This window comes from Amblyraja radiata, chromosome 21, assembly GCF_010909765.2.
Source record: "Amblyraja radiata isolate CabotCenter1 chromosome 21, sAmbRad1.1.pri, whole genome shotgun sequence".
In the NCBI taxonomy this organism is placed as follows: Eukaryota; Metazoa; Chordata; class Chondrichthyes; order Rajiformes; family Rajidae; genus Amblyraja; species Amblyraja radiata.
The window spans coordinates 43,925,376-43,951,795 of NC_045976.1; the positions used below are offsets into that span (position 1 = coordinate 43,925,376).

General features: G+C 41.6%; 1 protein-coding gene across 1 annotated transcript in view; it reads left to right on the plus strand.

The window, feature by feature from the left end:
- pclo (piccolo presynaptic cytomatrix protein) overlaps positions 1–26,420 on the plus strand; it is a 157,213-nt gene that overhangs the window by 116,178 nt on the left and 14,615 nt on the right. The window contains exons 19-24 of the mRNA XM_033039290.1: positions 2,973–3,153; positions 4,599–4,793; positions 8,107–8,283; positions 10,464–10,602; positions 17,325–17,416; positions 23,785–23,919. Coding sequence (XP_032895181.1) covers positions 2,973–3,153; positions 4,599–4,793; positions 8,107–8,283; positions 10,464–10,602; positions 17,325–17,416; positions 23,785–23,919 — 919 coding nt within the window. The remainder of the gene's footprint in view (positions 1–2,972; positions 3,154–4,598; positions 4,794–8,106; positions 8,284–10,463; positions 10,603–17,324; positions 17,417–23,784; positions 23,920–26,420) is intronic.

A 26,420-nucleotide genomic window follows, 5' to 3' on the forward strand; every position in this document is an offset into this window, starting at 1 on the left:
ATTTGCATCTCAAAAGTGTCCTCTGGTGCACTCACACTTCACTTTCCTTACATCTGGTCCCAGACTGCAATCCAGCGAATAGTCCACCCTGTTTCATTGGGCCTCCAACCTAACTTGCTCTATCCTCGTGGTGCCAGTTTGAGAGATGGTGATGTGCCAGGCAGGGTAATACGTTGTGAGTGCCATCATGACCACACCTCCCACCTGCTCCTCCCTCTGCCTGGAGAGATGGTGTTCTGGGAGGTGGTCTGACCTGACACCCTAGAAGAAGCAGAAGTAAAAACTTTTGTAAAATGAAGCCAAAATACATTTACTGATGCAGAAGAACAAATAGTAATGAAAGTATCTACTGTGGATCAAAACAGACAGGGGGATGTATTCACAATGGCACAATGGCAGATTGCTGATAACCTCCTCTGTGTGGGGGTGTCTACTAGTCTATATATGTGAGATAATTCCAGAGAATACCCACCACACGCAGAAGGCCTCCCCTCAATTCCTGGTGGCATAAGGAAGGAAATTATGAAGGAATTAGCTTTGATGTAACAATATAAGAAGCTAAAACAAGAGAGACCTGGATCTTCAAACTGGCTCTGCCATGGCATATCTTCTACCTTAATACCTTAACTTTCAAGACCTGCCCCATATTCCTCAATTGATCTTACATCCAGGAAATATATCCATTTATGTTTAGATTAAACTCAATATATTCTGACAAAACTGAATTATGGCTTGGTCAGCATGATATTGGTAATGTTGGTGTGGTGTCTATTTTAAAGGAGGGAATTTATGCTTGAAATCTGGACATGTAGGCAAGGTTCTAAATTAATACTTTGCTTCAATATTCACTGAGAAGAAGGATATGGAGGACTGAGATCTGTGGGCAGTTTGAGATCAAGGAGGAGGTGGTGTTGGGGCTCTTGAAGAGCATTAAGAGGGATAATACCCAGGGCCTGATAGGATCTATCCCAGGTTATTGAGAGAGAGAGTGATGAGATTGCAGGGGGCTTGATGAAGATATTTGTGCATGACAGCTCATGGCTTATCAATGTTATCATTTTTTGAGGTGGCAAAGGTGATCAATGCGATTTGAGCGCTGATTGATTTATCTACATGGATTTTAATAAGGCTTTTGATAAAGTTCTCCATGGTAGGCTGTCCCGAAGATTAAGCTGCACAGATTTCATAGTAACTTGGTCGTACAAATTCAGAACTGGCTTACCAACAGAAGAAAGAGATTTGTGATGAAAGAGCATTATTCAAACTTCATGTCTGTGACCAGTAATAGATTATATAAACAGCATGGAAACAAGCCCTTCAGCCAACTAACTCCTTGCAGACCATCGGTCACCCATTCTCACTAGTTCTACATTATCACTCCCAACACATTAGGGCCAATTAACCTACCAGCACGCACATCTTTGGAATGTGAAAGGAAACCAGAGCACCTGGAGGAAACCCACATGGTCACAGGGAGAATGTGCGTACTCCACACAAACAGCACCTGTACCACAGTGCTGCTGGGATCTGTGCTGGGACCTCTGAAGATTTGTGAACAGTGAGAACGGCAGTGAAATGATGCAGTGGGACATAAATTAGCTAATGGGCAGAGAAATTGCAGATGGAATTTTGATCCCAGCAGGTGTGAGGCTTTGGGTGATCAAATGTAAGGGGAATGTGTATTGTTAATTGCAAGACCCATAATAGCATTGATGTCCAGAGGGATCTTAGGCACTCAGTCGACAGCCTGAAAGTGGCAATTCAACTAGATGGAACGGAATGCTTGGCTTTAAAGGGTCAGGGCATTGAGAATGAGAATCAGGAAATATCTCAGACTTTGGTCAAGCCCTATTTAGAGAATAGCGTGCAGATCTGGTCACCCCATTATAGGAAGGATGGATTGGCTTTAGAGAGGGTGCAGAGGATGCAGCCTGGATTAGAAAGTATTAACTGGAAGGAGAGGTTGGACAAACTTGGATTGTTGGAGTATAAGGGGAGACCTGATAGAATTTTATAAAGTTATGAGAAGCATAGATAGGGTAGACATTCCAAATCTTTTTTTCCAGAGTGGAAATGTGAAACGCGTGATTGCATAACTTTAATGGCCAATGATTTTTCACTATCACATGTGCGGGTGTACAGTGAGGGGCAAATCCAGAGATGTGTGGGACAAAAGGTTTAACGCAGAGGGTGGTGAGTGCCTGGAATGTGGAGACAGACATGATTGTCGCATTTAAGAGGATTTTGGATAGGCACATGGATATGCAGGCAACGGAGGGATAAGGATGATATGCAGGCAGAGGAGATTAATTTAATGGTATACTGTTTGGCACAGACAGCTTCTGAGGCCCACTATTATTTCTGGTAAATTTACTCATCAGCCACAGATGAACCAATTTTCTTTTGGGCATTTGTACATTAAAGGATTTGTTTTGCTACTGATGTATTGTTAAATATTTATTATTGCCTGTTTTTTGACATGCCTTTCATTGCTTTCTCCAAATCAACCACAGCCAATCCTCTACTCACACCTTCAATGGTTCCTTTGTTTCGTATTAAAGGCCTAGGCTTGATGTCATTTTGGAAACCCAATATAAAATGATGATGCCATGTTTCTCCAAAGGCCGACATAGGTGAAGTCAGCATTTCTCCGCGATGGACATTTCTAAATACTACAAGTGATCACGACATTTTTCCATCAAGATATGTTTGATTTAAGATTTGATTTAATCTCTAAATATATTACTTCTATAAGTATAATTAATAGACAATAGGTGCAGGAGTAGGCCATTCGGCCCTTCGAGCCAGCACCCCCATTCAGTGTGATCATGGCTGATCATCCACAACCAGGATCCCGTTCCTGCTTTCTCCCCATATCCACTGACTCCACTATCTTTAATGTAGTTGGATTGAGTTTTTGTACATTCTAGTAAGTTGGTTGTTTGAACTTGAATCATTTTGTTCTCTGCAAGGTGCTGATTGACTTGGCAAATGCCCCACATTTCGATAACACCTTGCGATGGTATCAACTCAAGGAACAAACTGAGAGTATTGACCATGTCAGGTCCCACTCTGGTCAGGCCAGCCAGCAACTACCAAAAAGTTCTGTAATCAAGAGCCGCAGTCATGGGATCTTCCCAGACCCATCCAAGGGTGAGTCTCACTGCTTCCCTCATACTTTCTTATTTCCTCTGGTCTGATCATTTACCCGTTCCAATCGAGAAGGGGCCCTCCTCTTACATACTTTGCTCTGGATCACCTTTCATCATAACTGGTGCAGAAATTGAGGCAGAATAAGTTTTAAGCCAGACAAGAATACAAGGAAAGTTTTACAATAGGATGGTTGAAAAGAGAAACTAAATAAAGTAAGGTTTAAATATTTTTTTGATGAGATTAGTCCTGAGATTAGTCCTTTAGCCCATGATGTTCATGCTATCGGATACCTATCTACACAAATCCATTTAACAGAACTGGTCAGGAACTATTATATGTTGGGATTCAAGGGTTCATTTAGATACTTCTTAAATGTTGTGTAAGTTCGAGCCACCATATTCCTCCTTCTTCGCCTCTAAACCTCTTCCCCTTCACCATAAACTTACGTCCTCTAGTTTTAGACACCTGTGCTACAAGAGAAACATAGAACAGTAAAACCTTCAGCCATAATGTCTAAACCAAACATGATAGATACCACGTTTATCTCTTCTGCTCTGCTCATAAATTCATGTGCATAAGTTCTAGGAGCAGAATTAGGCCATTCGGCCCATCAAGTCTACTCCGCCATTCAATCATGGCTGATCTTTCTTTCCCTCTCAACCCCATTCTCCTGCCTTCTCCCCATAATCCCTGACACCTGTACTAATCAAGCATCTATCTATCTATCTCTGCATTAATAATATCTATTGATGGCCTTCACAGCCTTCTGTGGCAATGAATTCCACCGATTCACCACCCTCTGAATAAAGAAATTCCTTCATCTCCTTTCTGAAGGTACATCCTTTAATTCTGAAGCTATGGCCTCTGGCCCTAGACTCTCTCACTAGTAGAAACATCCTCTCCACATTCACTCTATCTAAGCCTTTCACTATTCGGTAAGTTTCAATGAGGTCCTCCCTCATCCTTCTAAACTCCAGTGAGTACAGGCCCAGTGCTGTCAGATGCTTGTCGTATGTTAACCCAATCATTCCTGGGATTACTCTTTGAAAAACCTCCTCTGGTCCCTCTCCAGAGCCAGCACATCCTTTCTTCAGTTAGAGGGCTCAAAATTGCTTGCAAGACTCCAAATGTGGCCTGACCAGCGCCCTAAAGCCTCAGCATTACATCCCTGTTTTTGTATTCTAGCCCTCTTAAAATAAATGCTAGCATTGCATTAGCTTTGCTTACTACCGATTTAACTTGCAAATGAACTTGTTGGGAATCCTGCACTAGCATTACCCTGTGCATTTGGTGGATGGTAGGGAACTACATGGGCCCTTGACATTTGTCTGTAGTTTGTATGCATCGTCAAAGATCAAATAATCATAATTTCAATGGTAGAAATAAATAACTTGAACAAAGTAATATTGAGTGTTGTAGGGCTGAACATGTTTTTCTTTCTCCAGAGATGCACGTGGCCACAATTGAGAAATCCCAGAGCAGTCCTGCCAGCTCAAAGTCATCATCAGAAGGACATTTGCGTTCTCACGGCCCGTCGCGAAGTCAAAGTAAAAGCAGCGTCACTCAGAGCCACCTGGAAGATGCTGGAGCCGCCATTGCTGCCGCAGAAGCAGCAGTGCATCAGCTCCGAGTCCAGCCAAGTAAACGACACAAATAACCTCCTCAGCATGGCAGCTTCACACTCATCTGTTGCCTTTTACTTCGCTCCCTTAACTTTCTGAGCCTCAGTTACTCTGATTTTCTTCAGTTGTCTGTAACTGTCTGCATAGTCTGCTCACTGTATGTAGTGGTATCCGTCTGTGTTGCTGTGTTTCTAAATCACAGATCACTTTCCAAACTGGATTTTAAGTTGGGATAAGGCAGTAAAACTGGCTGTTCCTGTACTGTTAGCCCCTTCACCTGCCCAGCTCTATTTTGTTTATAGATCAGACCAAAGTAACAAAGGTGGGTAATATTGTGTTTATTGAGTTAGAAATTAAATTATTTGTCATCTTGCTGAAGTTAACAGCTTCAATTCTTCTTGTTCCTGAGTGCTTTTAATTGCACAATAAGCACAGAACAACGTGGCCTGTTACAACACTGCTGTAAACGACACGCTGAACTCTGAACAAGTCACAAAACTTTCCAAAAAAACCATTGATCTTACACTGTACCGGTGCCAATCATAATGCCTGTTTACACTCATCCCATTTCCTGCATTAGGCCCATATCATTCTACATCTTTCTGTCCAAGTACTTGTCCAAATGCCTTTCAAACCCTCAGACTTCCCTATCCTGGGGAAGGCACTGTGGCCAATAGCCTCACCCATGCCCCTCATCATGTCAGAAGCTTCTAAAAGATCCTTTTTGCCCTTGGTATATTTGTCTAATCACTTAGGATTCTCCTCTACCTTGTCTGCCAATACAATGTCATCTTCTCTTTTTGCCCTCCAGGTTCCCTCATCAGTGCACATCCCTTGTACTCCTTAAGGGATCTGCTTGCTGCAGCTGTCTGTGCCTGACATGCCTCAATACCCTTTGTTAACCAGAGTTCCCCAAACCTGCCAGCTTGTCATTCACTCTCACATCCCTTTTCCTGTAATGCATGCTCACTTTCAAACTTTACAAGTTCCTGTACAAATGTTGCCTTGCCCCAATTTAGGACTTTAATTCAAAACACAAAGTGCTGGAGGAACTGAGTGGGTCAGGCAACATCAGTTCAGTACATAGATGACATTTCAGGTCGAGACCCTTCTTTAGCCCCAAAACCTCATCTGTGTTTTGCTCAAGATTCCAGCATCTGCAGTTCCTTGTGCCTCCATTAAGGCTTTAATTTGTGGACCAGCCCTATCTATTTTAAAAGTAATAGAGTTATGGTCGGTGGATCCAAAGTGCTCCCCCACTGACACTTTAGTTACTAACCTAACCTTATTTCCTTTAAAGATACTAGAATAAAGACTAACTATCTAACCACACACATGCACCTCATAGTCTTATAAATGTCTATTAGGTCATCCCTCAGCCTTCAATTAGAACAAACCCAGCCATAATAACGCAAATTATAATAGAATACAGAACTGTACAACAATTGAATAGGTCCATCAGCCACCAATGTCTGTGCCAAACATAATGCCAAAACCAACCCTCATCTGTCTGTACAAAATTCATATTCTATATTCCCTGCATTTCCATGTGCCTATTCAAAAGTCTTTAAAATGCCACAGTTGTATCTGCAGCCATCACCACCCCTGACAACGTAGTTCCAGCTACCTACCATTCTCTGTGCAAAATTAATGACACCACACATCTCATTGCCCCTCTCACCTAAAGCTACGCCCTCTCACATTTGATATTTCCATCCTGGAAAAAAGCTCTGACTGTCTACTCTATCAATGCCTCTCACAACTTTATATACTTCTACCAGGACTCCCCTCGACCTCCAACAATCCAGAGAAAACAATCCAAGTCTGTCCATATTCACCTTGTAGCTAATGTCCCCTTATCCAGGCATCATTCTGGTGAAATTTGGTGACATTCAAAGTCCTTTTAAAACATTGTTTCACAACTGATAAACATAATTCTTAATATATGCAGGATTTCTGCTACTGTGGTGGAAGGTGAACGGACTGACAGTACCTTAACAATGACTTTTGCAAAAGCACAGTCCAACAAAACGTGGTTCTCACAGTCATATCATTGGCTTATACTGCAATTGGGTGGAATAATCTGTCGGAGGAGGCCTGCTTTATTCAAAATTAAGTTCTTTGTCTGTCCATAGACTACCTTTAATTCTAAAATGTATAGCACTGTTCCTCATTTAAGCAAAAATAACATAGGAAAGCTTCTGATTCTAAGTTTAGCTTCACTACATGTTTATCCTTAAAGATGGGATTTTGGATCCACTTTACATTTAAATTCTTCATTCGATCTTGAAAATTTTGTCCATTGTCAAGTATTGATAACTAAAAATAAAGATCAGAGATATAATTAATTACCAGCCCCAAACTGTTCTGATTGAAGAAATAGCATCTAGCTTGTGCCAGCTAGTCTGAAATGATGTTTATAGCAGACGCACACACCACAAAAACATTATCAGCAAATTTAGAATGAACAAACACTGCACTGTCTGTAACCAATGTAATGCAAGATTTAACTTTAATATTCCTGTGGACATCATTGAACATAACTTATTGTGGTATTCAGATTGTAGACAAAAATGCTGGAGAAACTCAGCGGGTGAGGCAGCATCTATGGAGCGAAGGAATAGGTGACGTTTTGGGTCGAGACCTTTCTTCAGTGTTCAGATTATTGCTTTGGGGGTTCCTTCCTTCAACAGGGGGCAGTTTGTGCATAAACCAAGAAAGATTTAAAAAAGGGACAGGACTATTGTATTGTTGACTGTTACTGATCCAATTGCAGTATAAACGTTGTTTGACCGGAATATGCATTTCTCCACTCAGATATGATCTAACAATTTTGAAATATTTGTTTTTCTTTCGAGTATTGCATGCAGATAAGTAATGGAAAATGAATCCATTACTAGTACTGATAATTGTCATTAGTAAGAACTTCATGGGACTAGAAAAAATGATGACTATCCCATAATCAGATCATCTACATGCACCTTAATACACCAAGTCCAAGTACCTACACCGGACTTCACATCTACAGAAAGACTTCATTCCACCCGAGTTCTTACTAATGCGTTTGACTATTATTGCTTGCAACTCTGACTCTTGTTGGTGGAATACTGCTGGTGAACATTCCACAACATAATGAGAGCAAATTAAACAGAATTTAATCTGGACAAAGGAACTGGCCAGTTTTGACTCCTTACTGCTCTGCATGTTGTGTTTCCTTGCTGTTTACACAACTTATTTAAATGAAACACTTCTGTTTGCATGAAATACACTTAAGCTGGTTCCATCTGAGGATACATACTCTGGGTTTCCATTTCACCCACACTTGCCACAGCACATAAAAGCGGTCAGGCTCAAAATCACGCCAAGAAGCACAGACACAGCATTGCAGGCGTCCCAATACAAAGAACTCAGTCTGACAATCTACCTTCACCAGCCATTGAGAACAAAGACCAAAGTCAACTTGCCATAAAGAAAGTGATGTCAGAAGGACCACCCAAGGCTGAAGGAGGTAATGATACAATGATGATACAATTTATTTGTTGTCATTTGAACCTCATTGAGATTCAAACGAAATTTGGTTTCTGCAGTCATACAAACAAGTAGAAGTAAGTAGATCAACATGACTAAAATGTTTTCAAATTCTAGATACAATTGAGCAGATTGGAGTTTGTTTACAGCCTTTTTAAGCCCCACTCAAATTTCTGATATAGAACATTTACCTTGAAATTTTCCTTAAATTAATTATGGAATTGCAGGTGTTTTGCAAACTGCTTGTTGATGTACTTCAGATAAAAACATTGTTTTGTTAACAGCGGTACTTTTTGATTTTTGTCAATATTTCATCAATTGATTTGCAAATATCATCTGGAGATTCTGCCGCCAGTCTATATAATGCTGAATGCGTAACACCCTGTATGTGGACAAAAATAACTAAGACATAAGATGCAGCATGACTGCAGGTTGCCTCCTTTGTGCCAGTCATGGATCTTCTGAGTGGCCTATAGCTCCCTGAATCCTACACTTGACTTAATTGTTTGGGGCATTGAGATGAGTCCAGTCTCTGATATTAGAGATAAAAGTACTTTTAAATGGGATAAGTGTAGGTGCCTATTTGATGGTTGGCATGGACAGCATGAGCTGAAGGCTCGTTTCAGTGCTTCGGTTCCATTACTGTTCTCAATTTCCAGGTTGATATTTTAATGCTATTTTGTACAAGATTAAATTGGTAAATTAGTTCAAGTTAGTAAAATAAAATGTTATGCAAGTCCAACATCTACCAGTTAAGATGATCGGCCCCTCACTTGTATTCATAGCTGAAAAGAACAATTGTGACAAAAGTACTGGTGGATCAACATTGATGAAACATTTCTAGAGTCACAAACAAATTACATGAAAAAAGTGCTGTATTGTGAACACTTTATGACAAATACTTTGATGGATTAGAAAATGAAAGCGATGCCTGGAAAGTGGGATGTTTTTAAATGAGTGATGGTGAGAGTTCAAGGCGTGCATGTTCCTGTTAGAGGGGAGGTGGGGGTGGGGGTGGGGGGGGAGATTTAATAGGAATCCGAGGGGCAACGTTTTCACTCAGAAGGAGGTGGGTATATGAAATGAGCTGCCAGAGGAGGTAGTTGAGGCAGGAACATTAACAACATTTAAAAGACACTTGGATATGTATATGAATAGTAAATGTTTAGAGGGATATGGTCTAAATGCAGGCAAATGGGACTAAATTAGATGGGGCATCTTGGTTGGTTTGGACGAATTGAGCCAATCGACCTGTTTCCGTACTGGATGACTACAAACAGAACATACTAGGATTGAAATTCTTTACTATGAAACCTAATGGAAAATATTAAGAATGTATTTACCTACAAGCATGTGTAAGAAGGAACTGCAGATATTGGTATAAACCGAGGATAGACACAAAAAGCTGGAGTAGCTCAGCGGGACAGGCAGCATCTCTGGAGAGAAGGAATGGGTGATGTTTCGGGCAGAGACCCTTCTTCAGACTGGTTAGGGATAAGGGAAACAAGAGATATAGACAGTGATGAGGAGAGATAAAGAACAATGAATGAAAGATATCCAAAAAAGTAACAATGATAGAGGAAACGGGCCATAGTAAGCTGTTTGTAGGGTGAAAATGAGAAGCTTGTGCGACTTGGGTGAAGGAGGGATAGAGAGGGATTGCCGGGGCTACCTGAAGTGAGAGAAATCAATATTCATATCACTGGTCTATAAGCCCAAGTGAAATATGAGATGCTGTTCCTCCAATTTGCACTGGAACTGTTTAATGTGAGGCGTCACCTTCTGAACATGCATGCAGATAATAATTCTTAATAATTAATAAATTGAGAAATAAAAAAGGGATGATCACCTTGTTGGGGGTGTCCTATCGGTCCCAAAATAGTCAAGCAGGCAGCTGCAGGAGTAATAAGGTTGTCATAGTAGGGGATTTGAACTTTTCCCAATATAGACTGGGACTGCCATAGTGCCAATGGCCTATTCAGGATAGAATATGTTAAATGTGTTCAGGAAGGTATTCTCAGGCAATATGTAATATGTAGAGGATCCTCTACACATTGATAGAGTCAAAGTAAAGGAATAATTTAGTGTCTCGCCAGAAACAGTGAAAAGCATTAGCCTCAAGCTGTATGTAAACTAAACCACATTCTACTCTCTGTGCAGCAAAGTCGACCAATCACAGAGTCACTGAATCGTCCATTTCCACCACCTCGTCTGTGAGTAGTGGCGGCAGTGGCTACAGCGTGGACAGTGAGGGTAGCACGACCACCGGAGATGGCAGCGTCTTCACCGACACACCAACGTAGGTCGCACTCTAACTCAATGCAATTGCTTAAGAACAGTGACTTCTACTCTTTCCTGAAAATCAAAAACTAGCAGGGGCTGAAAATCTGACATAAAAATAGAAAAAAAAGAAAAATCTCAGGTCAGGCAGAATCTGTGGCAGGAAAAATAGATAACATTTCAGGTCAGAGATCCTGGGCCTTTTTCTCAATCCTGCCGAAAGATCTCGAAACTCAAATATTAACTGTTTCTCTTTCTGCAGATTCTGAGATTCTTCAGCATTTTCTCTTTATTTCTAATTTCCAATCTCTCATTCAGTTTGATGAGTTCATGAAAAACCGGTTAAAAAAAAAATGTCAGTAGCATCTAAAATCATAAAGTGTAGTGTCATAAGCAGCAGACCCTTCCCAGAAAACATACTTAAAATAAGTGTTTACTTAATAAACTCTTAAAATAATAATCTATGCTTTGAGTGTGAACATCAGACCATCTCAACATCCATTATATTGGTAAAAGTTCACATTATAGTAGTTTGGAGAATGTTCTTATTTTAATATCAATTCTGTTACTTTTCAACATCCCACACTATTGTGAATTATACTTTTAAAAGGTACCAAGAAATGTGCAGATGTATCAGAAATAGATTCCATCTCCCATTGCTTTGCCCATTTACGAACTGATCAATGTCATCCCATAGCCTTTCGCTATTCTCCTCATTATCAACAATCATTAGATTTTCTTGTCATCTGCAAACCTACGAATCATACCTTCTGCACTCATACCCACGTTGTTAGTGTATGGAATGAACAAAGGGTCTCAGCATCAAACCCTGTAATCCATCACGGGTCACAGGCTTCAATCACAAAAAGCATCATTCTCTGCCTCCTGTTACCAAGCCAAAGTCAGATTCTATTTGCCAACTTCTCCCTGATTTAATAGGCTTCATCCTTTTGGACCAACTTTCCATGTGGGATTTATCCAAGGCCTACTGAGTCCACGTAGACTGGCACTGGCACTGCCCTCACTAATACATTGTGTTACCTCTTCTGAGAATAGTCAAATTAGTCGGACAGGATCTCCCCCTGCAACAATGCCGTATGTACTAAGTATCTTCGATTAATACCTGCCTTTCCATGTTAGATCACTCTTATCCCTCAGAATTGTTCCCATTTACTTCCCCATGACTGACACTTGATACACAGGTCTGTAGGCACACACGTTATCTCTGCTGCCCTTCTGTAATAAAGGTATCACAATTCCTGTAGCCTTTCGCTATTCTCCTCACTATCAACAGTCAAGAGATTTTCTGATGTTCAGACATCTGGCGCCTCAAATGAGGCCTTAAAAATATTTATTCGGCCCACACAATCTTTGTTCTCCCAAAGCAGCCTGGCATATTTGATATTCAGGGCCTTGGTGAGACGCACCGTATATATTGTGCTGAACTTTGGTCTCCTTACATATAAATCAATAATTCCCTTGGTGATATTGCAATGAAGATTGTCGGCACTGGTTCCTGAAATGGCAGGCTTGCCATATGAGGATAGATGCCATTTGAGGAATTCCATAAAACATTCAAAGTTTGTACATGGGTTGACTGGGGCCACTGTCTCAGATTAATGGGTTTGCCATTTATAATTACATCCATTTATAACTTAAACAAGAAGAAAGTTCTTCACTCACAGGGTGGGAATTTGTTATAATTCTTGACTGTGGAAGCCTATGAAGACTCCGCCATTAAGATCAAAGGGCCGAATGGCCTATTCCTGCACCTATTTTTCTATGTTTCTATGTTCTATGTTTCTGTCATCCAAATCAGAGACTGTGCTGTGTTCTATATTAAAAAAAACTTGATATTAAGATCATTTATGGAGATAACTGGAGAATAGTACTGAGGTATCAGGTCAGATGTGATCTTGTGGTCGCAGGGCAGGATCAAACGTTTGATTAACCCACTGCTCCCATTGATTAATTTCTTATTTTATTTTTCCATTCATTGAGGAAGCATCACTACTCATCACAGGTGATGTTGTATAGACTTTGTTTGTAGTATTTTCAGCAGAGAAGAAAATGTCTATTAAAAACTCATAATCTTTGCTTTCTGCCACTAATCCAATTTTTAATTCAACCTGCTATTGTTTCTTGTATCCCATGGGCTTTGCCTTGCTTGATTAATAGAGTCATGCAGTGTGGATAAAAACAAGCAATGATAGAATCCATGCTTTAAATTCACAATGTTCATGGACATTTCTTGTTACCATCTCAAAGCATTTAATCAATAGTCATAAATAAACTATTAATAAATCTGTTGCTAGCTGTTACCAATTAACTTGTCTCCTCAAAGCATTTTGTTATGCTGTCCTTTGGAATGTTTCCCAAATATGCAAATATTCTTGGTGACAGGAGGCAGAGGGGTGTCTTCCTGACTTCCAGTCTGTAACCAGAGGTGCAGTGTTTGGTGCCAGGACCTTTGTTTTTGTCAGATATATTAATAACTTGGATATGGTTTAATATATAAGTTTGCTGTCCACATAAAGGTTGGCGGGGTTGTAAACAGCAAGGATGGTTGCCTGATGATGCAGAGGACATGGATCTGTGGAATTCTCTGCCACAGAAGGTAGTTGAGGCCAGTTCACTGGCTATATTTAAGAGGGAGTTAGATATGGCCCTTGTGGCTAAAGGTATCAGGGGGTATGGAGAGAAGGCAGGTACAGGATACTAAGTTTGATGATCAGCCATGATCATATTGAATGGCGGTGCAGGCTCGAAGGGCCGAATGGCCTACTCCTGCACCTATTTTCTATGTTTCTATGAAAGTTGGGCAGAGCTATGGCAGATGGAATTCAATGAAATTTGTAATGTCAGAGTCTAGTATGATGCAATGCACTTTCAGGCAGACGTATACAGTGAGAATTGGTCTGTTTTGCCTAACAGGAGGAGTCTCATTTCTTCAAGATGTAACATTTCAGACATATTTGTTATCCACATTTTGAGCGTTGGTGTGGCTGCATTTTTCCAAAATTTAAGCATGAGTTTTTTTGCCGTTATTAAGCCAAAGTTAAGAAGAGATTTTTGAGACATGGTTAGTTTACATTCGTCTTCCATTGATCCGAAGATAATCAGTTCTATATTGGAGTTCAGCTTTGTGTTAAATAGTTTTGTAAAAGTTCCAAAAATTTCATTCCAGAATTTATGAAGTTTTGTACAGGAGACAAAAGAGTGTGTTATAGTGGCGTTTTGAGATGCACATTTGTCACAGATGGGAGAGACATTTGGAAATTTTTTATTCAATCTAGTTTTCGAGTAATATAATCTATGTAAAATCTTAAATTGAATTAAATTATGTTTTACATTAATCGAACATTTGTGTACAGATGAAGTGTCAGTCTCCCAAATTCTTTGGGTTTACACAGGTGTTTTCTTTGGATTCTATGTAATCTGTAGTCCCATATGAAATTTGTAATGTCAGAGTCTAGTTTTTTAAATAATTTTTTTGGTAAATATATTGGAGTTGATTGAAATAAATATAGAATTTGTGGTAGAAAGATCATTTTTGTGGCTATTATTGTTGGCTTCAGTGATCCAGGTTTGATCCTGCCCTCCAGTTCTCTGTAGGGAATTTGCACGTTCTCCCTGTATCCACGTGGGTTTCCCAAGATAATCTAGTTTCTTCTCAGATCCCAAGGACATCCAGGCTGTGAGGTTAATTGGCTGTGATAAGCTATTCCTCATGTCGATGGCTATGTAGTCGATCAGCTGGAATAGCATTAATAGGGTTCCTCTAAAAGGTGGTATTGCCCCAATGAGCTGCATGGCCTCTTTGTTGTAAATAAATATGAGCTAAAGATACAAAATGGTTGGCATTTACTAACTTGCCTCTCCTGGAAGGACAAGGCCATCCAAAAGACATTCTGTCTTGGTATGAAAATATATTGGAATTCCTCAATAGTCATTGGGCTACAACTCAGACAGACTGTGGAAGTTCCATCAGTTCAGTGTCAGTTTAGTTTATTGTCCCGTGTACCGAGGTACAGTGAAAAGCTTTTGATGCATGCTAACCAGTCAGCACAGGTACATAAAAATAATCCTACAAGATGGAAATAAAGGGGAAATAGAATTCTCATCAAATATATATAGTAGAAATCATATTTGTTTACAATTCAGAAGGAAACTATTGAGCCCATTACATCTCTTTTGACTAAAACAATATCTAATACTATTCCAGAAATAAGATTTGGTGTGCAGTACCACATGTCATGGTTCATTTCACTTCCTATTGCATTTTAAGTCCATGACTGTCAGGACTCGACTATAAACATTCAATTGTTATTACATTAAAAATTCAAGTAGATTAGTGAATGAAAGAGGTGAAGCAGTATGGGTTAGGGTTAGGGTCAGGTTGAACCCTAACCCTAATGCAAGGAGGGATTAGCTCAGAGCGACCATTACAAGACAATTACAAGCAGGGACTATCGCAACATCTAAGAAACAATTAGATAGGTACAAGGACGGAATAGTTTTGGAGGGATATGGGCCAAATGTAGGTGTGGGACTGGTGTTGGTCGGCATAAGCAAGTTGGGCCAAGCACCTGTTTCCACATTGTATGACTATGAAATGGAGTGAACTCAAAGTACTGCTATTGAGGTGCAAGTGCATGCTTTGGTCAATGATAGGGTTTTGGAAGGAAGGTAAATAACAATCAGATAAGCATCGCAAAGCAGAAGTGACGTGTTGAAATAGGATGGATGAATGTGAGGCTACAGGTTTGGTGCATGGGAAGGGGCTTTGGATGTACGACCATGAGGACCTTCTGGGGAAGGTGCAACTAATACAAGAAGGACAGGTTGCACTTCAACCTGAAGTTGTCAAATTCAATATTGATTCTAAATGTACCATACAGTAGATGATGCTATCAATCTGTGGGCCCTTGCACTGTTACAGCAAAGCTCAATGTAAGTGTGAACAATGCCTCTTCTCTTTGTGTATATTGCCACCTTCTGGATTCTATCAAATTTTGCAACTTTAAGTAACTTGCTTTTACTGTCTGTACCAGGACCAATCATTTCTGCTGGAGATTATCCTTCTGTGACATTGGCACAGTTTACCTCTATCCCTTAGTGCAAGCACACCTGGGCATGCCCTGCGACCAGGTACTTCAGAGACTGCAGGTACTGAGACCTGGAGTCAAAGACAAACACTGGACAAATTCACCAGATCAAGCAAAATTGTGGAGGCCTGTATTTCACTGTTTCATGTTCCTCTGCCTTTATTCTGCCCATCTAAGGAAAAGATAGATCAGCCATGATCGAATGGCGGAGTAGACTCAATGGGCCAAATGGCCTAATTCTGCTTCGATGTCTTATGAACTTCTTATCTCTAACTGCCTTGATTAGCCCATGAACCAAATGACCTCTACAACGACATTCTAAGCGTCATCCCACCAGAAATATTCCTATTTTGCTTTCTGTCACTCCTCAACTTATCTAAAATTTAAAAGCAGCTTCTCTTTTCTTTCTCATTCAGTTCTGATGAAAGGTTATAGACCTGAAATGTTAACTCTTTGAAAGTTCCTCTGCCTGACCAGCTGAATTTTTCCAGGTTGGAAAGTTCAGGGAGTGATGGTGTGTGTGTGCGCGTGAAGGGGACTTGAATTCTAAAATATATTATTAAAAAGGAAGAGGTCTTGTGTCTTAGCAGGCTTGAAGGTGGATAAATTCCTAGGGCCTGATGAGATGGATGAGATGAGGCTGCTGTGGGAAGCAAGGAAGGAGATATTTAAATCTTTGCTGTCCACAGGTGGGGTCCAGATGACTGGAGGACAGCAAGTGTGGCTCCCTTGTTCAAGAAGGGCAGCAGCAATAAGCCAGGTAATTACACACCTGTCAGTCTAATGTCAGTGGCAGGGAAATAGATGGAAATATTTCTCAGGAACAGGATCAATCTACACTTGGAAAGGCAGAGGTTGATCAAAGATAGTAAAATGGTTTTGTTAAGGGGTGATCTTGTCCAATCAATTTGATTGATTTTTTTAAAGAAGTATAAAATGTATTTTTTAGGGCAGTGCAGTTGCTGGAGTGTCTTTGTGGACATCAGTAAAGCCTTTGTCAGGGTCCCACATGGGCGAATGGTCCAAAATGTTTGGAGCATTATAGGGTGCAGGCAAGTTGGCAAACTGGATCAAAAATTGGCTTGGTAACCGGAGGCAGAGAGTGATGGTGGAAGTTATTTTGTATTTGGAAGCCTGTGACCAGAGGGAGCAGTGCTGGAACCACCATGTTTGTTATATACATTTACAATTGTTACAATGTGAACAAAGGAAAAATGATCAATAATTTTGCAAATGACATGAAAGTTGATGGTGTTTTTGATAGTGAGGAAGATAGTGGTATAATGAACATACTTAGAACATAAAATAACAACGTCAATCCAACTAAAAAAAATCAATGAACATTGATAAACACCTGGAGCCAGTTTGTAGCCTCAGAAACAATTGTGCTTTTGCTTCAATTTAGTATTATTAGTCAATACAAAATCTTTTCACTTACTTCTGTAAAAAATCAATTACATTGGTGCCAGCCTGCTGCATGTATTCAGTGACCAAGTATGAATATTTAACAATTTATTTTGGTTATTAACTCTAAGAAATAAAGAAATCTTTAAATATCCTGTCTAATCTTATTCTCATCATCCTCTACATGTAACTTGATGACTTGCAACAGGTGATCCTTGTTTTTCACCAGGTGTAAAATAAGCCAGGACACTGAGATCAAAGAGGAAAAGCACAAAGCATCTGAGCCATTCACGCAAGCCCTTGGACCAGCAGAGACCAATGGTAAGATGCAAATCCAGTGCATGGGCATTGACAGCTCTTCAATACTCTTGTTACTAAGGAATTGAGAGTATTAAGTGCATATTTTCTATACGTTTCTAATCAACAGATATAATTTCATGTGCTTCCAACCAATTACAATAGAATTCAATGTTATAAATGCAAGAATACTCCTGGAATAATGATTGGTAAAGGATAGGTAATGATAGATGGTTAACAATACTTGACTGACATTTCCATGGTTCTCTGCAGGGTGATTGTCAGAATTCATTGTAAAGGTAAAATATGAAATGAAGACAAAATGATACGACCAGAGCAATACTAGAAAATTACCAAAGAAGGTTGACAATTATATTAAATCAATAGAAGAGACATGAATGGAAATATTTACTTTTTGACATGTAAAGCCTCTCTGGATATGCACGAGGCTCCTCGTTTTGAGAACGAGGTTGTATCGCTAACAGTAAACACAAACAAATGAATAGCTCCACTGTCAATAATCAATAACTCTGCCATATTGAATTAGGGTTAACACAACTGCAACATTCGTGAACACAATACTGAGATTTACATTATGCATTCAATGTTATAGAGCAGAACTATCAGCTATAACCAGTGGGCCTCATAGAGCCAAAGAGCTAAAGCACAGAAACAGGCCCTTCAGCCCAATTTATCCAATCCTTGCCTTTACAAATGCGGCACATCCTATCTCTAGAATTTCCTTCACTTACTTCCACTGATGGCACGTTCACTGGCCTGTAAATCCCCAGCTTTCCTTTCAGACATTCAATAAGGGCACAATATTACCCCAACTCTAGTCTTCCAGGACCTGCATCTATTTATTCCCACGTTCTACATGCCGAGGTTTTGAAAGGGGAGGCTTCAGGAGGTAATAAATGCAAGATTCAATTCATCCAGGTCATCATATTCCAAGATTGGGTCACGTCTCGAATTGTTTTTATTGATTAGGGGTTATTGAAGAAAAGAGGGAAAAGGAAAACGGGAAATTATTGATCTATTCCCTTAACATCAGTGCAAGAACTTTATCTTATGGAAGGACCAGAAGCTGATTCTGATTCTAGTGGTATGGGCTTTGAAGCTTCTATAAAGTGGGGGAGGGGGAAAGAAAAGAAGTGATGAGTGGTTTTGGTAGTTACCTAACATTGGTGAATTCAGTGCACATACTGAGCGGGGCCTTGTGACGACCACAACCCTCTCCTGTGTTACATGGGCACCCACACCCAGTTCTCCTCTTCCCCTCCCCTCCCCCTGCAATCCTTCCTCCGGGTTCACAATAAGCAACTCTTCAATCATTTTGGTTCACACCTTCTGTCTTTTCATCTCTAGCCTTTATCCTACCATCAGCTTATCACCCCCCCCCCCAGTTCCCCCCCACCATTATAATCAGTCTGAAGAGAGGTCCCAACCAAAAACGTCACCTATCCATGTTCTCCAGAGATGCTGCCTGAGTTATTCCAGCACTTTGTACCTTTTTTTGTAAACCAGCACCTGCAGTTCCTTGTGTCAACAAATTATCAATAGTTATGGAGACACTCACATTAAAGAACTGTTTATGTCAGTCTCCCTTACATGTTTCCAATTATCCTTTTCACCTATAATATAAAACTCAGTTACATTGGTGCCTTTCATTTCTGAAATTCTTTAGCATTCCTTGATGTCATTTGGATGGGCATTGCAATTTTGCAAACAAGATGATGTATGAGATTCAACGCATTTAATAACTTTGATTGAATTAACACAACCATACTTGTTTTACATTGAATAATCCAAAGGGCATCAAAGGACATTCCAGGCGTTCATGTCAAAAAGTGGAGGACATAGCTTTAAGGTGAGGGGTGGAGAGTTTGAATGAGATGTGTGGGGCACTTTATTTTACAGAGGGTCATGGATGCCTGAAAGCACTGCCAGGAGTGGTGGTGGAGGCAGTTAAGATAGGCACTTAGATATGCAGAGAATTGGGTGAAATGAATCATGTGCAGGCAGATGTGGGCACAGACATTGTGGGCTGAAGGGCCTGTAGTTTCGTTTTTCTATGTTCTAAGCGCTTAATATCGCTGGAAGCCTAAGAGTTTAAAAAGTGGAGGAGGGAAATTATTAGGGAAATTCAAGTCAAGTCAAGAGAGTTTATTGTCATGTGTCCCTGATAGGACAATGAAATTCTTGCTTTGCTTCAGCACAACAGAACATAGTCGGCATTGACTACAAAACAGGTCAGTGTGTCCATATACCATTATATACGTAAATACATGAATAAATAAACTGATAAAGTGCAAATAACAGATAATGGGCTATTAATGTTCAGAGTTTTGTCTGAGCCAAGTTTAATAGCCTGATGGCTGTTGGGAAGTAGCTATTCCTGAACCTGGACGTTGCAGTCTTCAGGCTCCTGTACCTTCTACCCGAAGGTAGCAGGGAGATGAGTGTGTGGCCAGGATGATGTGGGTCCTTGATGATACTGCCAGCCTTTTTGAGGCAGCGACTGCGATAGATCCCCTCGATGGAAGGGAGGTCAGGAAAGGGAGATTGGGAAAGCAAAGGAAGTTCTGACAAAGGGTATTTCACCTAAAATGTTAATTCTGTTTCTCTTGCCACAGATGCTGCCTGACCTGCTGAGTGTTCCCAGCATTTTCTGTTTTTATTTCAGATTTCCAGCACTTGCAATTATTTTGATTTTCAAAACAAAGAGAGAATATGAAAAAATACTGGCAAGTATTATCGATGTTTATCCAAAGTTGTAACTACACATATAGGATTGCATAGGCTATGTGACACAGAAACAAGCCATTTGGCCAAACAAGGCCGTGCCAGCATTTATGCTACATTCATCTGAAACTATTAGTGCAGCCTTCCAGTCTGCTCTCCCTCATCTTGTCCTTGTCCAGTTACAATGTTTGCTATTTGCTTTTATTATTAATGCCATCTGGTCACCTTAGAGCAAATCAGAAATGAAGCGAAGTAGAAACAAGTAGAACTACAGATGCTGGATTATACAAAGAGACACAGAGTGCTGGAGTAACTCAGCTGGTCAGGCAGCATCTGTGGAGAACATGGATAGGTGACGTTTCACAGAGTGCTGAAGTAACTCAGCGGGTCAGGCAGCATCTGTGGAGAACATGGATAGGTGACGTTTCCTCTTCCAAATCATTAATATATATGGTAAACAGTTACGTCCCCAACACCGAGCCTTGCGGCACTCCACTCGCCACTACCTGCCATTCTGAAAAGGACCCGTTCACTCCTACTCTTTGCTTCCTGTCTGCCAACCAATTTTCTATCCATGTCAACACCCTACCCCCAATACCATGTGCTCTAATTTTAGTCACCAGTCTCCCGTGCGGGACCTTATCAAAGGCTTTCTGAAAGTCTAGATACACTACATCCACTGACACCCCTTCATCCATTTTACTTGTCACGTCCTCAAACAATTCCAGATTAGTCAAACATGATTTCCCTTTCATAAATCCATGTTGACTTGGACTAATCCTTGTACTGCTATCCAAATGCCCCATTATTACCTCTTTAATAATTGACTCCAGCATCTTTCCCACCACCGAAGTCAGGCTAACTGGTCTGTAATTCCCTGTTTTCTCTCTCGCTGCTTTCTTGAAAAGTGGGAGAACATTAGCAGGAACTGATCCTGAATCTGTTGAACATTGGAAAATGATCACCAATGCGTCCACTATTTCTAAAGCCACCTACCTGAATCTGTGGGGAACATGGATAGGTGACGTTTCACAGAGTGCTGGAGTAACTCAGCGGGACAGGCAGCATTTGTGGAGAACATGGATAGGTGACTTTTCACAGAGTGCTGGAGTAACTCAGCGGGTCAGGCAGCATCTGTGGAGAACATGGATAGGTGACCTTTTGGGTCAGAACTGTTCTTCCAACTGATTGTGGGGGGGGGTGGGGGTTGGGAGAGAAAGCTGGAGAACAGGAGAGGCAGGACAAGGCCTGGTAGGTTGATAAAGGTGAGTGGGGGAGAGGGGATTAAATAGGCAGATGTTGAATGTCTTTGTAAAACCATCAGAGATAAAAAGTCAGAAGGACTGACAAAAGGATTGAAGAGTTGCAAAGTGAAGCTAGAGAAAGGAACGTATGTGGCAGGTGGGGGAAGAAATGGATGCAATCCCTGGTAGGGCACAGAGGAGTGGTGAGGGGCAAGGAGAGGAAGAGGGGTAATGGAGGAAGAATAGAGAGGGTGGGGTGAGTTTAGTATTTTCCTAAAATTGGAGAATTCAATGTTCATGTCGTTGGGTTATAAGCAACACAAATGGAATATAAGATGTTGTTTCTCCAGTTTGCGTGTGACCTCACTCTGGCATTGGAGGAGACCCAGGAGAGAAAGGTCAGTGTGGGAATGGGAAGTGTTAAAATGGTTAGAATCCAGGAGAGCCAGTAGTACTTGGATGACCAAGCACAAGTATTCCACAACATAGTTGCCGAGGCTGCACTTGATCTCCCTGATGTACAGGAGAGAGGAGATGCTCATGAACCTCTGTCCCACCTGGAAGGACTGTGTAATGAACTGGATTTGATAAGGGAATTCGAGGTAAATGAGCCATTAGGAGGTAGTGAGCATAATATAAGTTTTAATGTGCAATTTGAGAGTGGGGTAAATCGGAGGTGTCGGTATTACAGTTGAACAAAGGGGACTATGGAGCCATGAGGGAGGAGCTGGCCAAAGTTAACTGGAAAGATACCCTAACAGGGATGACAATGGAACAACAATGGCAGATATTTCTGGGAATAATACAGAAGGTGCAGGATCAGTTCATTCCAAAGAGGAAGAAAGATTCCAAGGGGAGTAAGGGGCGATCATGGCTGACAGGGGAGTCAGGGACTGCATAAAAATAAAAGAGAAGAAGTATAACATAGCTAAGGTGAGTGGAAAGCCAGAGGATTGGGTAACTTTTAAAGAGCAATAGAAGATACCTAAAAAGGCAATACGGGGAGAAAAGATGAGGTACTAAGGTAAGCTAGCCAAGCACATAAAGGAGGATAGTGAAAGCTTCTTTAGGTATGTGAAGAGAAAAAAATTGAGGTGGGGGGGGGGGTGTTGTGTGGGGGAGGGTGTGTGTGGGGGATGGTGTGGGGGGGAGGGGGTGGTGGTGGGGTAGTGTGGGGGTGATGTGGGGGATTGGGGAGGGGTAAAGGGGTGTGTGTGGGGGGGGTTGTTGTGTGGGGAGGAGGGGTAGGGGGCTAGGGGGGGTGTGGGTGTGTGGAGTGGGGGGGAGGGACTCCCCCACATTCCACTTCCCCGACTCCACACAGCGGCTTCCCCGACTCCACTCTTGCGAACTCAATCAGCGTGGCACGTGGACTCAGCCCCACCTCCGGGATTTTTTTCTCCCCGCCTCAGTGATTGACAGCAGGTGCCGGAAGGGGCGTTACCTTCATGGTGACTGACAGGCGAGAAGATCAATCTGCTGAACTCACAATTTTTTAAACCTTCATAACTTTTGTAATATTCCACCGATCGGAACAAAACTTGGTGCGCTTGGAGCAGAGGAGAATGGCGAGTAAGGTGATGAAAAATCTTAGTGATATAGGGTGCCGCCTTTGCGCAAATTTAAAAACAACTCAAACCGGAAGAGGACAAGATGAGAGTTTTAGTAATAGTATAGAAGAAGATAGATATAGATATAGATAGATAAAAGAAAATGGGTGGAAGGGAGAGGGGGAAATATGAGACTCCTGTTTGAGAGATGAGCATACAGAGGAAGGGAAAGGACCAGTGTTAGTTAGTGAGATGGTGGGGAATGTGCATACCAGGGTGGGGAGTGAAGGGAAGTACACTCATCTCCCAACTCCTTGTCTCATATTTTCCTTTTACCTTCCCACCCCACCTCCCTCTGGCTTTACGTTTCACAGCTCTTATGCTTATCCAACACGTTTTATCACTTGGTTGACGTGGCCAAGTTGGGTCGAAGGGCCTGTTTCCATACTCTATGACTCTCAAGGCAACAAATGATGAGCATTAAATGCTGGCTCAGTCTGTAAAACCCACAATTTTGAATAAACATAAGTAAACTGAATAATTAAAATACATAAATGCTGGAAATCTGAAATAGAAACAGAAAATGCTGGAAAGACTCAACAATGCAGGCAGCATCTATGCAAAGATCAACAAGTTTCAATTTCAGATTGATGTCCAATGATCTACTGTAACTCTTTTTCTTGTCACAGATGTTGCCTGACAATGATTCCCACATGTTCGGTTTTTTTCTTAATCTATTTTATCCAATAACCTGGGAATATTTTGAAACTCCCATAGATACTCCAAATGAATACTGATAAAATTTCAGTAAAATTACTTTTATTGAAATATATTTTCTCCTTCTTGATTGCAGGTAAAACACAAGTGATGGGAGAGATCAAAATTGCCCTGAAGAAGGAAATGAAAACAGATGGAGAGCAGCTGTTAGTGGAGATTCTGCAGTGCAGAAACATTACCTACAAATTTAAGTCGCCTGATCATTTACCAGGTATCAGTATTTGTTGACCAGTCAGAATTACAGACGGGGTTGCTCCTCTGCTGGTCTTTGACCTCTGACACCGATCCACTGATGCCCAATGTAATCTCAAGTACTAACATTTTAAGACACAAAATACTAGAGTAACTCAGTGGGTCAGGCAGCATCTCTGGAGAACATGGATAGGAACAGGGAAAAAGAAGGGGAGGAGAAAAGGAGGAGTTGTGTTCGTAAGTTAGTTATCTAAAAAGGTCTTGACCCAAAAAGTCGTCTTTCCATGTACTCCAGACATGCTGCCTGCCTGATCCACGAGAATCCACCGCTGGCCACATCTTCCCATCTCCACCCCTTTCTGCAGAGACCGTTCCCTCTGTAACTCCCTGGTCAATTCGTCCCTTCCCACCCAAACCACCTGGGTACTTTCCCCAGCAACCGCAGGAAATGCAACACCTGTCCCTTTACCTTCCCCCCCTCGACTCCATACAAGGACCCAAACAGTCCTTCCAGATGAGGCAGAGGTTCACTTTGACCTCCTCCAACCTCATCTACTGTCTCCGCTGTTCCACATGCCAACTTCTCTACATTGGCGAGACCAAGCTCAGGCTAGGCGATCGTTTCGCTGAACACCTTCGCTCAGTCCGTCGTAACCTACCTGATCTCCCGGTGGCTCAGCACTTCAACTCCTCCTCCCATTCCCAATCTGACCTTTCTGTCCTGGGCCTCCTCCATTGTCAAAGTGAGGCCCAGCGCAAATTGGAGGAACAGCACCTCATAATTTGCTTGGGCAGTTTACACCCCAGCAGTATGAACGTTGACTCCTGTAACTTCAAATAGCCCTTGCTTTCTCTCTCCATCCCCTCCCCCTTCCCAGTTTTCCCATCAGTCCTACTGTCTCCGCCTACATTCTATCTTTGTCCCACCCCCTCCCCTGACATCAGACCCGAAACATCACCCATTCCTTCTCCCCATAGATGCTGCCTGTCCCGCTGAGTTTCTCCAGTGTCTACCTTCGATGCTGCCTGATGTGCTGAGTTACTCCAGCACTCTATTGTTTTTAATTAAGTGGTATAGTAGATAGTTTAGTTTATTGTCATGTGTACCGAGGTACAGTGCAAAGCTTTTTGTTGCGTGCCATACAGTTTAGGATTAACAAACTCATTAGGAGGGCTGGGGGCGGAGTTTGATTCATGAGAGGTGGTCTTGGCGGGGAGGATGCTACTGAAACTGCGGAGCATCCTGAACAATACAGCTCACCCCCTCCATGACACACTGGTCAACCTGAGGAGCACCTGTAAAGCTCACTGTTTCACCTCTTTTTACAAAATGTTAAATGGTCAGCACGACATAGATTACCAAACTTACACCAAACCCAAGCCTATTAGGAGCAGACGAGGGCATTCGATCCAATTTGAGATTCTAGCTACCAAGACGGATGTGTACAGCAATTCATTCTTCCCCTGCACAATTAAAGCATGGAATGGTCTTCACCCTACCATAGTTACTCAACCAGACACAACTAAATTTAAGGTAGCTCTTCTTCTCCAATAATCCTTTTTTGCTTAAGTCCACCCTCCGCCACCTCCAGTTTAAATTCCATTCCATTAAGACCAAGAACAGACTGGTTCCAACAAGATGCAGGACAGAAAGCCACAGATCCTTCTTCCCTGTGACAATCAAACTGTACAACTCCTCCCCCTTCTGTCGTGGGGTAGATTGATTCCACACCACCCCCCCCCCCCCCCAATCTTTGCACATCCCCAATCCTTTCCATTCATCACAACATTACAGTCCCCTGAATTTAATATTTAATTTAACAGTTTCATATACTTTTTCAGTTGTGTAAAAATTATTCAGTTCTTATACAAAGTCGTTAGCTATAACTTTAACTCAAATTATGCTGCTCGGTGTACCTTGCACATCTTCATCCTTGCGTCCCTTGATAACATAGAATAGAGTCATAGAACGATGCAGTGTGGAAACAAACCCATTGGCCCAACTTGCTCATGCCAACCAACATGTACCATCTACACTAGTCCCAGAGTGATACAGCGTGGAAACAGGCCCTTCAGCCCAACTTGCCCACACCGACCAACATGTCCCATCTACACTAGTCCCACCTGCCTGTATTTGACCCATATCCCTCTAAACCTGTCCTGTGTATGTACCTGTCTAAATGTTTCTTAAACATTGTGATAGTAACTGCCTCTGTCTCCCGCTGGCTATTGGGGGGCCTATACTATAATCCAATTAGAGTGATTACCCTTTCCTTATTTTTGAGTTCTACCCATATTGCCCCAGTGGATGAACCCTCCACTCTGAGTGCCTTACATGACATTCTCCGGATTAGTAGAGCAAATCCTCCACCTCTTTTACCACCACATCTGAAACAACAATCTCTTGAGCAGTGTACATTGGGAGTAAGACTCTGCGAGTTCAGGAAGGATCTGACTGGGAGGGCACCTCTCACCACCAGCCAAACGAGGTGTTGATGCTTGATGGTGAGTTCTGGCGAT